The sequence below is a fragment of the Electrophorus electricus genome, chromosome 9 (assembly GCF_041902795.1).
Source record: "Electrophorus electricus isolate QZ-2024a chromosome 9, ASM4190279v1, whole genome shotgun sequence".
In the NCBI taxonomy this organism is placed as follows: Eukaryota; Metazoa; Chordata; class Actinopteri; order Gymnotiformes; family Gymnotidae; genus Electrophorus; species Electrophorus electricus.
In genome coordinates, this window is record NC_137505.1 from 21,377,964 (window position 1) to 21,396,584 (window position 18,621).

The window sequence follows — 18,621 nt, forward strand, 5'->3', positions numbered from 1 at the left end:
ATGGCAGTTTTATTTCATTTATTAGCATTTTAACCAAATTCAACATTAGCTTTTTTAAATGATGTGGAAAAATATCAGTGTATATCATGACACTGGTGACAGTTAAAGGTAAAAGCACTGGGATATGCGCAGTAGTAAATAACATTCGGAGTCGTTCTGCGAGCATGGTGCGGAGACGAAGCAGAGCTGCGTTCTCTGCTCTGTGGCTTGGGAAAACTGCCCGGAAAGCTCCTCTCAGCACCACACTCCTTCCTGGCATCCATCATCACTCTTACACAGTGAGTGTTTCAGTCAGCACCTCTGAAATATTGGGGGACGCTTAAAGAGGTTCTGCATGTACAGTACATCAGATACGGTGTCCAACATGGGCCCTCGCGGAACCTCTCAGCGGGGCTGGCGTTTCCCGGGGTCCCCCACACATCGACGCACGCCACTGCTGTTATCTCACCTGAGCCCGATCTGAAAGACACATCCTGCCGGGCCGATTGCAGCGCAATCCAAACCAAGCCCGGAGGGACGGCAGAATAATATCACGTTACGAGGGCTGAAACATGACCTCCCCTCTCCTCTGAGCTTTATTAGCGTTCATCGACAGGTCTCCAGGAAGGTGAGCGCTGACCTGTAATGGCTGCTGAATGGGCTGGTTTCCGTAAGAGATACTCGCCAGAGGATTGCTGCTGTCTGAGTGGGACTTGAAGAGTCATAAAGTATTAACGTGAAGCTCTGTTCTGCTTCAGCACAGACAAAGCACAGTCCTGCCCGTTCGGTTCGCGCTGCTCATAAATTAACCAGGCTCCTGCGATTGTGGGCCACATGTATAATTCATGACCACTGCCTCCATCCCTTTTTCTCCTCTTTCTTTCTTTCTTTCTTTCTCCTTACAACGCCCCCCCCCAACTTGTAGAAAGATGCCTCCCAGGCCTCTTTATTGTCTGCCTCTCCGCTCGTGTTTAAATCAATAATTAAAGCGATACTCTGAGAATGTCCGTATGCAAGGCTGTGTTTGCTCTGTGAATCAGACAGCTGTGCAGTGTAAGTGCAGCATCCAGCCATGCGCATCTGGAAGCGAGGACGTCCATTAAGGCAAGTTCAAGCTTCCTAGACAACTCCTATTTTGATCGCCTGCGAGGCGTTTTTGTTCGGTCAGGGTGCTCGCCTGGTGATTTCTGGCTGTTTGTGCACAAACCAAAAACTCCTTACCATGACAAACCAGGCTAGTGTAAGAAAATCGATGATTGGTTGAAAATATTAAAAAGAACAGTGTGCGAATGATGAATGCAGGTGCTGTTCCACTATGAGCTTATTTAAAAAATGCTGTGTGGAGTATAAAAGTGAAATTTGTTCGTGGCGGTTGTTCGAGGTTCTACCATCTGCATTTGCTGTAAAATTCTTAATGTTTTTAATAACATTTTTTAATTTAATGTTTTAATTTAATAGCAATAACACTAAGTATGCTGACTACATTTGCCTCAGTCAGAGTAAAAGAGATGGCAAATCAGGAGCAGAAATGTAAGTCTTCCAACAACCTTCTATTCTATTCATAATTATGGGTGAACGTACTGTCATCTGGTAATCCAAGAATCAGTTTTGCATTAAATTATGCAAATGAGATTATGCATGGGGACATCATCTTGCATGGGGATTAGATTTATACTGTGTCTCAAAAAGATCAGGACACCCCTACAAGTCAGGACCGCCCAAAAAAGTGATGAATACACCACCAGGGTACCAAGTGTCCAGCTCTGTCTTAAACACAACAGTTGTAAACACACAAGATGGTTTGACAGCTCTTCCATGAAAGGAGGTGGGATGAGACAGAGCAGAGCAGGTTGGCGTTTCCTCCATGTCTGTGGCAGTAATTAGGGAGAGTATGTGAACCCAACCCAGAGCACACCATGATGTCGCCAGTGCAATGCTCCGGAAACATTACAAACACAAACTGAGCTGCTTTGAAGCTGGCCAGCAATTTGATCCACAGCAGCGCTGGACTGGCGATGAGAGATGACTCGTGTCTGTGTGTGTGTGTGTGTGTGTGTGTTAGACTAGGGGTGTGGGAATCATGTTGCGAGTTGAAGAGCTGGAGATTCCAACCTTGACATGACTTAATCCACTGACACACTTAAGTGTGCTGGAATCCTTCGACCCCCTACTGGGGTTGTATACACACGCTCACACCCACATACACACACATTCACAAGCACATATAGGCACATGTACACACTCCCAACATTCAGACATGTGTTGTGTGGTCTATGGCATTGACAGCATTTACAATCTGCAAGATTGCAGATTCTACAACACTAGCCAAATCTGTGATCAGTCATTGTCAACTGAATGGTGTTTGATATTTGTGCTGCCCACACAGAGGGGACATGTGACTAATGTAATTGACTTAAATACCACATTTACATTTATGGCATTTAGCTGATGCTTTTATCCAAAGAGACTTACAATTATGACTGAGCACAACTTGAGCAATTGAGGGTTAAGGGTCTTGCTCAGGGGCCCAACAGTGGTAACAGCGGCAGTGGTGGAGCTTGAACCAGGAACCTTCTGATTAGAAGTGAAGTACCTTAACCACTGAGCTACCACATAAAGAAGGGTTGTTGTTTCATCACTGAAACACAATCAATGTTACAGAAAAAAACCCAGAGTTTTAGTTTTGAGTGTTACCCCAGCTGTAATAGTCTCCACACAGAGCACCATCTTGAGACACACGCACACGCACATGCACACGCACACATACTCATTGTGTGCGCACGTACACTGCTCTCCCCCTGCTCACTGCTCTCTGCACACAAATACAAATTACTCTCTTTGCACAGACAGACTGTAGATTTTTGGGCACACAGCATGGCGCTCACAGTGCACAGTTACACCTCTCTGAATGTTCGGCTTTATCTACTAACCTGAGGGATGTTATTCTGTTGCTGGGTTGTAGGCAAGGAGAGTGGACGTTGGAGATGGAGACGCTTTGACTGTGTGTTCTGAGTGCGAGGAACCAGACTGGCTGTGTAAAAAACTAGGTAAAGATCTAGGAACCCAAACTGGATCTCTTGGAAATAATGATGCTCAGAGCAGCTCGAACACACAGCTAGAGACAGACTGTGCAGTTACAGAGAGCGTGAGTAAGGGATTGTGCGTGAGGTGTATAATTGAATATAAATGATTGAATATATAAGAGTGAATGTATCTTAGGGAGGTGTGTGTGTGTGTGTGTGTGTGTGTGTGTGTGTGTGTGTGTGTGTGTGTGTGAGAGTGTGTGTGTGTGTGTGTGTGTGTGTGTGTGGTCAGGAGTGTGTGGGCTGAGCCTCAGGGGTGTAAGGAACTTTGGACTGGTGATAAATCTTCATGGAGGTTGTTACAGAGAGAGAGGAGCTAAGGGAAGCAGGGTGTCCTCTGGCCCTGGTTCTGGGAAAATAGCTTTTCCAGCAGAAATTAAATGACCATAATCCAGTAAGGCATGCTGAGTTTTCACACAATCTAGTGTTCAACTGATGAGCCTCTTCACACAGATCTTTCACTATACTCATTTATATATGAACACACACACACAAGTGCGTGCAACTGCACACATGCAAACACATGCCTGAACAGCTACACAAACTCAGGCATCCTCACACAGAGACACACCCCCACATCCATAATTCTTCTGTTGTGTTTATGGTGATCTATGTACTTGGCAAACATGTATGTACATGGCTGATGTAAAAATAATGAGCTAACTCAATAATATTGCTAATAATTGCAGTAGTTTAAAGGTGTCATCTGACCTTCTTGTTGTCTTTTCTGGAAGCACAAGTCAAGACCTCATATGTGTAAATATGTGTTTGTAATAATGTGTATTCTGTCCCTTCAGACAGACAGACAGACACACCCACCCACACACACACACACACACACACAGTCACACTGATGTTCACACACACCTGGAATACAGAAGAAATGTTTTTTTCTGCTTGATCTGAGTCAGAGAAGGTTACTCTGTCTCTTGTTATAACTACAGTTCTGTAGTATAGTGCCTCAGGCACACATCATTACCCAAAGTGAAAAACTTTTAGACTTGTGTGTATGTGTGCGTTGTGTGTGGTGGGTGGAATGTGTGTGTGTGTGTGTGTGTGTGTAGGTGTGTGGGTACAGTGTGTTTCTGTGCACACCCAGTTTACAGTGTGTTTCTTCAGCTGTGCCCTCAAGCATGTGCGTGTGTTGTGTCTTTTATGATGGTTGAAGATAACTCTTACTGGAGCAGAGGGAAAAGCAGTGATATGCAGCTGTAGTGAAGAAAAGAGGAATATTGGATAAACAATAATATTCTCTCCATGTCTCTAATATAATATTAATTAATAATGCTTATTGGAATATTGTGACAGTTTAAATAATTGACAATATTAACATATTTGATTACATTTTATGAAGTATTGGACATACACAAATGAAATCTGGTGTCCTCCAGTAATCCTCCTTCTTCAAATGTAAACACCAGGCCCGTTACCATGGTGTTTTAGATATGGGGAACGAGAGGATTGGTAGTGAAAAAAATCAACACCATGCTACTGCTAGATGGCATTAGCGCAAACTAGCCAGGGAAAAACGCTATGATGTTATTGGTTAATGTAGTTTTTTGCCAGCTTTGCTCCACTATGATGAACATCAGAAGCTGTTTAGATGGCACAGCACTCTGACTAGAGATTTGAGGTAAGCAGGACTTTTAAATGTCTATTAAATGATTTGGCACTATGAATCATGATTAATACGAAAATGTGCATGACTTAAAAAGGCTAAAAAAAGGTAGCTACATTTAGATTTTAAGCACATTATCATTCTGTTGCTTTCTGGCTTTACCGTCACAAGTTCCCATTTTTTAAAATGGCTGTGCCTTTATTTAACCATTCCATTTGGACCAGAGGTCTGATACGACGGACCATGTCCAACCACACACACACACATACACACACACACACACACACACACACACACACACACACACACACACACAAACACACACACACACACACACACACACACACACACAGACACACACACACACACACATTTTTCAAAACAACATTTAGAAAGGCTACAGCAGATTTTAAGTCTATCAGAGTTCGCTAGGGTACATGCGAATGACATGAAGAGTCCCGAGTACCTGTGACCTACTCTTTGGTAGCGAGGGAAAAATGCTTATCTAGAAGAAAGGTGTCAGCAGTATCACTCTGGCAGTGTTTTATTGGAGCTGCAGGGCCCACACACAGCTGACTGCAGCTCGGCCAGCCCTTGGCAGTCACCCTCTCCCAGGGGCTGGCAGAAGCCCTGGCCTCAGTGTTGGCCAGACTACACAGCCTACTCCTCCTCAGGCTTGGTCACGCAGTTTTGTGGGTATTTGAGTTATTTTGCGCTGCACTGCTGAACCCTTTGTGTCATCGTGCTGTGTCCTAGTGGCACGGCTGTGACCTTTACAAAACACAGCCAAGTAGTTACACCAAATTCCTTTTTTAAAAAAAAAAAAATTTCTAAACAAATGTGGAGCCTCTTTGGTTGATAAGAGCACCTTTTGTAATAGAATCTGACTTCCCTGTTTGCTTTGGTAACATGTCTGTTGTCACCCCTTTCCTTCTGATACTGATATCCGTTTGGGTGGAGGGTCTGGTTGTCAGGAAACTGGGAGACTCGTCAGTCACAGCACACCTGTATGAGTCTTCCTATCACACACCTATTCTTCTCGTCACCTTTTATCAACTTCGGGATTTCTGCCTTGTCATTTCAAATCCTTTAGAATCTACATAACTAAGTGAAACACCAAGAGAAACAACCTAGAATCCAGACAATTGAGCGAAACATTAAGATTCGGTTGCGGGCAAGTGCGTGTCATTAACAGCGGTGATAGACACAAACCTCGAGACATTCCGACATTCAGAAATGTTGGTGTGAGTGGGGTAACGGCAGTATATCGGTCCATTGCAGCGAGCTATGACAGACTCTGAAGGGCAAAAACACACAGACCCCTTTTAATCCACTGCTGTGTAGAATTGTGTGTCGTTGGGTAGAGATATATTCATAGTGCCTGTGACAGCCAGTTTTATCCCAAGGCTTATGAGGTGTGTGTTTAGTGATTTGTAGAGGAGGATTTGGGGCTTTAGCATGTGTAAGGAGTAACGCTGGTTCCTGTCGTGACTCCACCAGAGCACAATACAGCAAGACAAGTCCTACTCTTTTAACTGGGGGGCTGTTTTTTAAAGATCACGCACACCTGTGTTTGCTACCAGTCAGAGCAAAGGGAGGACGAGGCCAGAGCGTGGCATCTGACATGGAGAATGATGCTCAGATGAACAAGCAAAGCATGGTGTCCTGTGTCCCATCCAATACTGTATGAAACACAGCCTCCAATATTGGCATCTGTATATACTTTCAATAATAGCATCACTGCTTTGTTACTAGGATACCAAATTATTATGGTATAGGTTACTATAGATAACTGATGACTTTCTTTTAGCCAGGAATGAGTCAGTGCATGGGTGACCTTCTGTTCACATTATCCAGCGATTCTGTTAAAAAACACTAATATGCATTAGCATGGACCTGTCACTGGCATTCTCTGCTAATAACAGCTAGCAATAACTAGCATTCCGTGGTACAGAGGCGTATTCCCAAGCCAAGGTTGGTCATTAGGAAAGCTAATATGAGCAGGGGTGTCAGCTCTGTAGGGTTTATGTTTCCACTCACTCACTCCATTAATAAGAAAATGAACTTTTCACAGCGAACGGCAGAATAACAGTGCTTCTGCTCAATGCGCTAATTAAACGCCCATAAACAATTCAGCAGTCTGACTCAGCTCTTCTCACCCCCTTCCTGAATATCACTGTTTGTATATCCACCATATTTGGGGGACAGTTTGGGAATTTGTCAAGTTAGTTTATCAGTTTTACTACCATTAATTGTACTACCATCCTATTAGTCAAAGATTACTTTAAGTACCCAAAGTATTAAAATATGCACTTTAATAGTTGATTGTTTTTCTTTCTCATATTTAAAACAAAAACATTTTGCAGCAGAAACAGTAAGTCAGCATTATACTTGCCTGTAAGGTTTATCAGAATTAATTAGGGTTGGGACAGAACTAGCTATATAGCTGCATGGGACTCTTACCCTTACTATGCATTCAAATCTATTCAAAAAGGCAAAGTTAGTAATAGTTGCAAATATCATATAAACAATGAAAGAAGACATGGTACAGTTTGCTCCTTAAGTTGTGACAAGATCTCACATGCTCTCTGGTCTCTGTGCCAAACCAAAAAAGGCTTTATTTTCTCTCTGATAATGCACTCTAGAGACTCAGGGGAGACGCTGCTGGTTTTCTTATGGAATGGTTTCCTAATTTAATAATATTTGGGCTTCTCTGATGGAGGTGCAGCCCTTGTTGGGCTTCTTTTCTCTCTCTGTCTCTCATCCCTTTCTCTTTCTTCTTCTCCTTCTTTCTCCGGGACAGGCCAGTCCGTGCCAGCGATGCTCGGATAGCGTGGACTGAGGTAAAAGGCCTATTTTGCTGCGGTGGAGATTTTATCTGACACGCACGAGCTTTCATATTCTTTTGCATTTGTCCTTACTGAATCTACATTGCTATGGGTGAAGGGCCGCACAGAGAGAGAGAGAGAGAGAGAGAGAGAGAGAAGAACTGAGAGTGGAGAGAGGCAATCACACTGCTTGTTTTCACACACGGCTAGAAGAGCCAAACACCCAACTCTGATGTTACATTACTGTGTCTCTGTTTTGTCGCATGTTCAGGGAAACACCTGAAGCAAATCGCTTGCCCCTGCTGTAAAGGAGAGGGAATACCAGACACTCTAAGAGGGTGCATCATCTATTATGTTCTCTCTGTGCTCCACTTGGCGTGTCAACAATTAGCTGTTTTTCTGACTGTACTTTGCTGAATGCAAATTCGGCAAAGCTCCACGCTGGAGTGTGTGTCTGGCCATTCCAGCACACAGACCGAGAGCTGCTGTCTGCTTGGGAGGTGTCTGCAGCATAGTCTGATGCCCTGCCAGCACTAAACCTTACACAACATGTGCTCACTTCTTCTTCTGAGTCAGACCATGTTCTAAATATGTTCATCTGTTTGGTGATGTTTTAGGGCAGTGTGCCAAAGGACTGCTTGCATATGTTTCATGTGAGAAATGTGGACTATGGTTATGTGGCTTTGTTTCTCGCAATAGATGAAACACGCTACTCTCAGCAACATTACGTTGTGATATTGTATTCGTATGTGTGGGGTACTTATTTGCCAAAGAGGTCACCGAGGTTTTGAGGTTTTGTATTGGAGTCATTGAGGTTCATGGCTTTGAGCTGGAGTCCGGGGTCATGTTGTCACCCCCGCTGGCGTGTGGATTAAGAGCGCTATATGAAACTCCTTGGCTGAGGTTAGGGATAAAATCAGGCACAGTGTTTGGGTCAGAGCTATATAGAGTCTGTAAGAGGAATGTCTATATCATTATAATAATCTATTTATGTAGTTCCTTTAATTTTGATTACAGTCTAACTGCATTACATAGTAAGGATTACAAATTATTGCGAAAGATTACTATGCACTATGTAGTTATTATTAAAATATAAAAATAATGGTGAAAATAAATAATAACATATACAGTATTACCATATATTATGAAATATAAAAGTCTCATAAATCTACACATTAACCAGCCAATTGTCATTATGATATGAACAACACCTGATTCTAGAACAGATCCATGAGTTTGTCCATGTGGAAGATGTCCTCCTCTCACCACTAGAAGATCTACCAACACCATCTACCTACCTCACTGATGTTCTCAGTAATATCTAAACAAGCTTCCACGCTGTGAGGACTTAAGTTCATATGCTTCTCAACCAGACTAAATGAAACACATTGTTGAGTTTGTTTTAATGTGCTTTAATCTTTTAATGTGGTTTTGTCTCTGACTTCCATTTTCACTAGTGCCTGGAACCATGCAAGGCATCATGGGACCTGAGGGAGAACCAATGTCAGGATTTGTGTGAGGTATGTCTGTGCACGTGTAGACCCTCAGTGAGCTATGCACAGTTGGTCCAAAAACTGCCCTCACCACACCTAGTGGCATGCTGCCTGAATAACTGCAGTGTAAACAAAGCCTTTTTTGAGGTTTTGACTAGTTATTCCTGTGTCTGTTGTCAAAGGCAAAGTCAAATGAATATATATAGCACTTTTTACAACACGTGGTGTCACAAAGCTGCTTTTCAAATGTTTGGGTTCAGATCCCTAATGAGCAAGACGAAGATAAGAGTGGTGAGGAGAACCTCCCTGGGGTTGAGGAAGAAACCCTGCGAGAACCGAGATTCAAGATGGAACCCCTTTTTCTTTGAGCACCCCAGCTAATAAACAGGCTTTCTTTGTCTTTCCCCATAGGTTTTATTTCCCAAGAAGCACTACGAGTGTCTGACTAGCTGCGAGTTCCTGCGCTCGGTGGAGACAGCCAAACAGGGGGACTGCCCGCCTCCGGACCGGGCCAGCGGATTCGCCGCCGCCTGTGTAGAGAGCTGCGAGGAGGATGCTGAGTGCTCCGCCCTCAGGAAGTGCTGCCCCAATGGGTGTGGACACACCTGCCAGGTGCCCCGCAACATCTATAAAGGTACACACTACCAGCAGGGAAGGGTCTACCAACCCAGTCCTCAACGATGCCCAGACAGTCCAGCATTTCACGCTGTCCCTGCTTCTGTTAGCACTACAGCAGGTACTGCACGGATTGATTGCTTGCTTGAGATGTGCTGAGAGCTGTAAAAGAGCAAAAATATAAACCGATAGGTTGAGAAACTATGCTGCTGACGCCATGGTCACAATGGCAGACAGCACAGGACGGAGGTGTCTAGGGACCGAGGCTGAACCTCTGCAGAAATGCGGACTATACGGCAAGCCTGTTGCTTTTTCTGCTGGCAGGGCCACAATGTCCCATTTTTCAGCCATTTGGTTTCCATAGTGAATATGACTGTAATTTCTCCAATTGAGTCGTCTGTCAGTGTTGTGGCGGGTGAATGGCAGGTTCCTGCTGTGGGAGTTTAGAGTACAGACTGATCCTCAACACTCAGACTAAATTTTGGCACTGCAGCATGTGCCACTGTAACTGGTTAAGCTATCATGCTGAAAATATTTGCCTTGGCTAAAGTGTAGCTATTTATCTTTGCATGAATAGTCTGTGTTTGTATTTTTGCTGCCCACATTTTTCAGTACTTCAGTATTAATCTTTTAACACTCAGCTTACTGTCTATCTGGGCTGGGTGTCAGCGTCTGACATCGTTACGAACATGTTTTTGCCTCTTTTTGTTTCGGAAAGTGCAATCCCAGTGCCAGAGGTTCTCTGCCAGTGTGATATGCCTTGTAGAAGTGCCTTGTGGAAATGGTACATGACTACATGGTGAAGTGGCACTGCAGATCATTCCAGTTACCTGTGGAGTAACTGAAGGAGAACTCAACTCATAGCTCGGATGATTTCAAACTCAGTGACAGTGATGGACTTACTTTTCTTTAAAAAAAGGATCTGTGTATGTTTGTGTGTGTGTGTGTGTGTGTCTGTGTGTGTGTATTATTAGACTAAAACTAAATCATCACAACCCTCCTCAGCGTTTTCAAAGCGAGGCGGCTGGCTCTGTTCCAGCTGTAGCACTCTTTATTGGCTGGTATGCCTGACCAAGGATGAATCTTTATTGCTGTCAGGTTTTCTGCTTTCTCCCTCATTTGCAGGTAGACCATAAAGCCTTGATTGGATTCCAGGTGCTTTCGCCAGAGCAGAGAGCACTCGTTATTTGCTCGCCGCGACAAGAGCATAATTGTTTCTACGTGTGGCTCACCCTTGCACCAAGTGCTCATGAGGGACGCTGGAAACCATTACCCTCTCTGCGAGCTGGGGGCGAAGTCGAGCAGTGCACTGCTGCCGATCCAGATCGCTGTCAGATGTTCCTGCAGGTGGGGGAGCTGGAGCGTTTGCTCGAGACACAGCCCAGCGCTTTGTGCTCTCCATATCAACCGAACGCCCCGGGACAGCAGACACCCACTAGCATCCTGTCCTTCACACTCAGTGGGGGGGGCAACACTTCCTGTCTGTCTGTGATTCCGATGGCTTTAAGTTCTGACTGTTGTTTTGTTTGTTTTATTGTATGTTCATCGTCACAAAGCATTTTAGTGGAGGAAGACCATGGTTTTTTTATGCAAATATCAATCAATTCAGAACTAACACATGCACATTTCAGCTTTTCAGATTTTCCATGGCATTTTTAGTTCAGGGGGTTTTTCTGAAACTTTCTCTTGGGATTCTATATAGGAGTCTGGGATGTTAGCTCATCACTGCTACGTGGAGATACTTGGCAAATCCAGGCTCAGGACTCCACGTACCAGTGGATGCTCATTTTGCCTGAAAAATGAGGTGGGATCTTTCTTTTAATTTTATTCCAACAAAACTCTTACTAGCTCTGCAGAATATTGCCCAATATAGTCTTTTATTGTGGACTCATGTGTTAGCTGGGTTCCTTTAGCTTTAATGTTTCATAGTGGCTGCCATGTCAAAAGCAATGAGATCATTTTTAAACGCATTTGCTGGGAGCCCAGTGGTTATTGAGCAGGTGGCAGGCACTCCGCATTCCCTGTGCTTATGGCTTGGGTGAGACAGTGAAACGAAACCAAATGTTTGGACGAAGAAGTCAGAACTGTTGGCTAAAGTTTTAAAAATTCAGTCCGAGAGATACATCTGTGAAACTAGTAAATTACTCCGCAAGACCGAACATAATTCATACCCGACCAAACAAGGACACGGTCAGGTCTCGGTGCAATTTACATCAGCTATTATTGTTAGAGAGGGAACTTGCAGGAAGACTGCATAGGGTCATGATACATAGCACTGAACATCAGGGCCCATAAATAGAAGCTTCCCTCGTTGAGGGTGAAGACAGCAACACAAGCATCCCCACCAGCTGAACGGCTGGCGGGCAGGGTGATGCCAAGCATGTGGGCTTTGGCATTAGGGATCATTCTTGGAAAATGGTGAGTGAACTCTGCAGTGCTTTGGACAACGAGCAGAGATACTGCCTATGACTGCAGGCCATTTGAGTCTCTGTGTGTGTGTGTGGGTGGGGGGGGGGGGTGTATATCTGTGCATGTGTGTCCTCATAAAGGGGTGTTCCAGCAGTGGTTAGAGCAGGAATGCTGTGGGATTGTTGCAGTTCTTCTCATTTTGCTTGGAGGAGGTGTGACCCATGTGTGCTAGCTGAGAAGCCACAGCACAACACCATCCAACTGCTCCCCACTCCACGACGATACCAAACCTAGGGATCAGTCTGTCTGGCACAGAGCTCCACTCTGAGCCGGTCCATCTCAGACACGTTCAGCATTCAGCGTCTTTTAGACAAAGCTTCACACAGTAACACCAAACTCTGGTGCAACATGGTCTGCCTATGTAAACTGCACTAAAGCTACTGAGCTGCGATAATGAAGTGCAATTAGGACTTCCACCTATGCTCTAATGAAGCTGCGCCTAACACACACCAAGCTGTCCTCAAAAGCCTATGCGTCATTATAAACGCAGCCCCAGAGCTGTCATCTACATCCACTGACGTGATCCTTCCTGCCGTAGCCAGGAGTGAAATTCCCTTCCTTCGGGAAGTCATCTACAGTCACCTTGCAGCGCTGCACCCCTTCATCCTGTGCCTGAAATGGATGTCCCTGAACCCATTATGCCCTGACGGGCCGTGCTCGTGGCATTCAGGGCCCAAGCCCTGTTGATTTATGTGGAGGTGCGGGGGAGCTCCTCACTTCTCCTCACTGCACTCGGGGCTCTGCTCTCCATCCCCGTCATTAAGCTCCCTCTCTCCAAACTGCAGCTCCCTCTGCTCCACAGCTGTTATGAATTGGGTGCAGTGAGTTAATCTTCCACAGCAGAGCATTTCTCTGGAGTTCCCCCCCCCCCCCCCAACCTCTGTACTTAATAAATCTTTAATTTATTACACATGGAAGCGTTTATTATGGCTTTGAGGGTTGACTGTGAGGAACCGTCATGTGGGAAAAGTGGTTGTGTGTAGACTAACAGCACACATGGAGGATGCGTTGGTGATCCACAGGAACCAAATCTGATGTGTGAAACTGCAGTGTGACACTGTGCCCTGTGACACTGTGTCAACTGTGAAACTGCAGTGTGACACTGTGCCCCCTGTCATACTGTGTTCTGTGTCACTGTGCCTTGTGAGACTGTGTTCTGACACTGTGTTCTGTGACACTGTGCCCCCTGTCATACTGTGTTCTGTGTCACTGTGCCTTGTGAGACTGTGTTCTGACACTGTGTTCTGTGACACTGTGCCCCCTGTCATACTGTGTTCTGTGTCACTGTGCCTTGTGAGACTGTGTTCTGATACTGCGTTCTGTGTCTCTGTGTTCTGTGACACTGTGCCCTGTGTCACTGTGCCCTGTGACACTGTGTTCTGTACTGTGCGTACTACAAGTCTTTGCGGATGGGAGATGGGCAGGATGGGTTTAAGATGCTGAATTACAGAAAACAACATAAGATTTCTTAGGACAACACAGCACCCAAAATTATAAAGTTTGTTCAAGCACTGGAGCTCAATAAACGACTTCTTCTCTCCCTTTGTCTCTGTCTATCTCTATCTCTCTGTCCTGTTCTGTCTCTCTCTCCATCAATTTCTTTTTCTCTCATTTTCTCTGTTTCCTCTTCTTCTGTCTGTCTCTCCCCCTCTCTTTCTCTGTCGCTCAGGGTCTCCCCTAAAGCCGAGGAAGGAGCTGGTCTTTACAGAACAGCCCTCAGGACAGCTGGAGGTTCGCTGGTCCTCCAAGTTCAACGTGTCAGTTGAGCCAGTGGTGTACGTGGTGCAGCGCCGATGGAACCACGGAATCCACCCCAGCGAGGATGACGCCACCCCGTGGCAGGATGTGGCGCAGGTCTGTCATCAGGCGCTCATCTCTGGCATGGGAAAGCACAAATATTAAACTCAATACATGTGCTGCACGACCGGATTTCAAGGTTGTAATTTTACCTGAAGTGCTTTGACCCCCATGCGTCCCTTTTCATATCAAATTTCATACTGCTAGTTTAAATGGCTTCAAGGGCTGCTAGATTAAATGACTACTTAAATCAATTGCTGAATATGCGATAAACATGCTTCCCATTCCCAGTTGGGAGGATTTTTAAAATGACTAAAACCACTTAAGTGTCAGCGCTGTGCAGTATGTACCTGACCTATGGCCTGCAGACCTGACTTTATGCCCTCACTGACCCCCAGGTTGCAGAGGAGCGCATCCATTTGGCAGACTTACGACCCACCAGGTGGTACCAGTTCCGTGTGGCAGCCGTTAACGTCCACGGCACACGCGGCTTCACTGCACCCAGCAAGCACTTTCGCTCCTTCAGAGGTGGGTCATCCTGGGTGGGTCCTGCACACCTGTCCGCGTCCTGGCCCTGACATTTAATCCCTCTCTCCCTCCTGCCCCATCACATTTTAGAATTAAGACCATTACAACAGGTGGAGCCTTTGACTGGAGATTTTTTATGACCGGATTCGTCCTTGCAGTTGCCCGGTTTGGCCAAGAGCTCTGCACTGGAAGTGTGTGTGCAGTTCACGCCTGCTTGGCGTTCTAGGTCGGTTGCTGACGGACACACGGGGCCACATTTATTATTGGCCTTGTTTCTACAGGGAAAGCAGCAAAGTAATTTAGCCACTGGCACATTTTAGGGACCGAGTTAAAAATGACAGTTAGGACTAAACTCCAGTGAACCTACTCAAACTGCATACCTCAGTTATATGTGTCCAGTATGAAACAGCTGGATATCAGCACCAACTGAAACACTAATTACAAGGCTGGCATCTATTTAGAATAATAAACATGACACTAATTGCGCTCGCATGTATAGCGGTTTGATGTCTGTCATAGTTCGACTAGAGTCTTAGTTTACTTAAACTTGTGGCTGATGATAATTGGTTTATTTAGACAGGTAAACATCTACATCATTAGGAGTAGTAGGAGATTCTGTGGCTTTTTCAGCACTTCCTGCAATAACATACCTGTTGTAAAATCTATTTTTGTCTCGTTACAAAATGAAGGGACTGCAGTGCAGATTAAATGAATAGTATTAGTATTAATTTAGTAAAAGGTGCATGGGGCTGTTTTTCATGAGCTGCATGTAAGCATTTTTACTTTAATACCTCTTACTTCACTTCACAGCTTTGGACTTTACTAAATAAATTCATAACAGGATTGGGTGGAGGAATGGGTGAAGCTTTGACAGATATGTAGCATGCAGGGGTTTCCACAATTGCACAGCAGCAGGGAGTCTCACATACTGCTCCAGAGATGGGCCTTCCCCACCCATAAAGTGTAATACGTTTAAATTAGTGAAGGATATTATAGATTTTAAATACATATGTAGCTTGTCTATATGCCAAGAAGTGAGGTAAGGTGTCTGCTTTTGGTCTTTGCCACAGATTAGCAAGCAGTAACATAGTAGGTGTAGTTGTGCTGTGTGTGGGTGTGTTCGTGTTAAATGTAAAGTGGCATAAAAGAGGCCTTTAGTTCAACACTTGGCAACATATACCAGTTCTTAAAGAGCTTCTTTCCAAACGACTCAACCTCACACAACCACACCTCAGGGATGATGTGGTCAGTCTAAACGCTCTCAACCATCTGCCCAATTACGGATGAAACCCCCGTTTTTAAGGGAAACTCGGATTTTTCTTTACACAAGCAGTGGTCATCATTTGGATTTGAGACCATCTTAAATTGGCTGAGAGAAAGTGCACTGTCGAGCATAATGATGGAGATATAGCAGGGCACTACTATTCCTAAACCTACATCAACATATGTGGAAGTTCAGAATCCATTTATATTGCTTTATTGAGTCATGTAGGTTTACTGCTTACTGAGTACATTCGCCAGGGATTAATGGGACAGGTTATACATGTATACAGATACACACAGTCTCCCCCACTACACTCACATATATGCACTATTATACATGCACACTACCATCTTTCTTTCTTTCTTTCTTTCTTTCTTTCTTTCTTTCTTTCTTTCTCTCCCTCTCTTTTTAGATTTCCATTGCATTAGATTACATTTCCAACATTCCGTGCTTTTCTCTTGATTAGGGTGGAGGGATTAAAGAGTCAGCACTCCCATTGCACACCATGTCTGTCATATGATTTCAATTTTTCACCGGCACCATTGGTCGGAGCAATTAGTGAATGTTCTGCTGGCGTATTTATCTAGCAGTGCTAAGGTTGGCTTGCTCGTGACATGCAGTGCACCCAGAGAGAGCGAAATGGTTTTCAGGTGGGAGCAGCTCATGAAAAAAAGAGAACTGATTGGCTACTAAATTGGGTCATTTTCCTATTAAAGTCTGCAGTGCCTACACTTTGCCCTCTGCCTGGTAATGGTATGGAGGTTATGTCATGGCCTGTCCACCTGCGTGGCTGTCAGCCTGGCCTGCTGGCTAAGACTTACACAGAGCAGAGATGGTCTGTAGGATGTAGAGATTCTTTTAGCGTGATCATAATTTGGTAGACAGAGTACCAGTTTGAAAAAATGCACTCGAATATAGCCGATCTCATGCTGTAAACATAAATGCAAATGTGAACTGTAGAGTGTCAGCAGAGACGCAAAGAGCTGTCAAACAGAGCCATATAGGTTGTGTGAATGTAGCTATTTTTTTTTTTTCCTGGGCTTTCCTGAGTGTAAGTATAAGTCAATGTTGAGAGTAAGCAAATGTTTAAGCAAAACAATTTAAACATAGACTTCACAATGACTGTCTCATTTTGCAATTAAAAAAACAAAAAAGTTTGCTAATTTACTATTTTATGTTTTTTGTGTAGGTTTTAGTCTTAAGGTTCAAACTTCGCTTCACTGCTATAGATGTTCTGAGTGCGCACTGATGTCCCACACAGATCCGTCTCCCCCTCCCCGTCCCTGTGGCCTGAGGGTGACTAATGTGACAGCAGGGATGGATGGTCTGCTGGGCGCTCGCCTGGACTGGACGCTTCCTGAGGAGCCCGACGTGCCTGTGCACCATTTCAAAGTGTCCTGGAGCCGGACCATCCCTGGAAAAGCCCCGATGCCCTCCAAGAAGAAAAGGAGAAAGACTACCAGTGGGGTAATAGCCTCTGCTAAGGTTTTTGATGCGTGGCCAAAGAAGTGCCAAGTACCCATCAACAGTAAATCTGTTAATCCCACTGAAATTACAGCAAAAAGCAACTACCTCAAAATATAGATCAGTAACTTGCTGCAGTCTGGGGAAAGAAAACAAACAAACTTTCCAATGCTTGCTTGTGTTCCTGCACTCTCTCCACTTTATATTAGTGTTTCTCAGCGCAGTCCTCGGGACTCATAATTCAGTTCACATTTCTACTCTCTCTACTTTGGTCCCCAGCGCACATGAACAAAGCCATTAAGAGCAATGAATGGCTTGTACAACAGCAAGATTAGAGCAAAAATACGGACCATCTGGCGGGTACCTGAGGACTTGGTCGAGAAACACTGCCTTATATATAATTAAGCTATATTTTATGAACATTATTTATTTTATGTTCGAATAAGAGCATTTTAAAGTGCTTACGTTGACATGTAAGTACAATAAAAGCATTCCAGCGCAATGTGTAAGTAAGGTTTCATTACACTTCTGTGTATGACCAGCTCTGATCATTTGGATGTAGTGATCACTGATGTTGGGAGTTCCCTGAGTTTTCCTAGCACTGTGAATATTGAGCCAGAGAAGAACGAGACAGAGATCCAGACTTCCACTCACTTGTAAAACAGACATGGTTTGTATTTTTATTGCCCTCATCGAATTAAAGTTATTTGTAATGTGCTTTAAAAAATGGAAGAAAAAAGAATGGTGTGCTTAGACTCCATTTCTAGTGCAGTATCGTTTGGGGGCGTGAAACGTTTGGTGGTAGAGTACTTGCTTCTTTTATTGTCATAATGTGCTTGAGTACCCAAAAAAGAAACAAGGCAAAAATAAACATTGGTTTAAAGGACACTGAGGCTCAAAGACAGACACAATCCTGAAAACTCCTTATGCCACGCATGTCCGTGAAATCAATCAGCAATAAAGGCTCTGAATTTCAGCATTGCTTCCCTGGAATTAAACTGTGCTGTTTTCCTCACCTTCCTTTCTAGTAGTCATCTGGTAGTCAAATACATCATCAGAGAAAGCCTTATTTAGCTATATATGCTGCTTAAATGAGTTAATAATTGAATAATTATCTGAGTTATGTTTTCATGTCTTCTTACTATATGGCAGTTACCATTGAAAGCGCTACTGCTACACTGGCGGTTTTAAATACATAACGCTCTGCAGGATGTATTTATATAATACCTCACAGATGTGCCACTGAAGCTGTTAAGTGCGGGGCCACGGGATCTGTGTGTTTACACATGTAATGCCCACTCTCCTGCTCACTGCCCCGGTGCCTGCCTAGTGACCTGCTGGTGCAGGAATGCCAAAACAAACACGGCCAATAACTAAATCCAATCAGCCGCACGCTGCTGGCGGAATGCTCCGGAATCAGGCGCGAGGTAGCCAAGCACCAGGGGGGAGCTTGGTAAAGTTTTGGAGTGGAAATTCTCACCAT

General features: G+C 44.4%; 1 protein-coding gene across 3 annotated transcripts in view; it reads left to right on the top strand.

The window, feature by feature from the left end:
- The window catches only part of anos1 (anosmin 1), a 42,831-nt gene that overhangs the window by 13,987 nt on the left and 10,223 nt on the right, over positions 1-18,621 (top strand). For 2 of the 3 annotated variants that reach the window (XM_081720907.1, XM_027032830.3), the window contains exons 3-7: positions 8,966-9,028; positions 9,413-9,635; positions 13,755-13,939; positions 14,281-14,410; positions 16,936-17,141. In XM_081720907.1, coding sequence (XP_081577033.1) covers positions 8,966-9,028; positions 9,413-9,635; positions 13,755-13,939; positions 14,281-14,410; positions 16,936-17,141 — 807 coding nt within the window. Of the gene's footprint in view, positions 1-7,483; positions 7,524-8,965; positions 9,029-9,412; positions 9,636-13,754; positions 13,940-14,280; positions 14,411-16,935; positions 17,142-18,621 lie in introns of all 3 variants that reach the window. The other variant, XM_081720906.1, reaches the window with a different exon arrangement.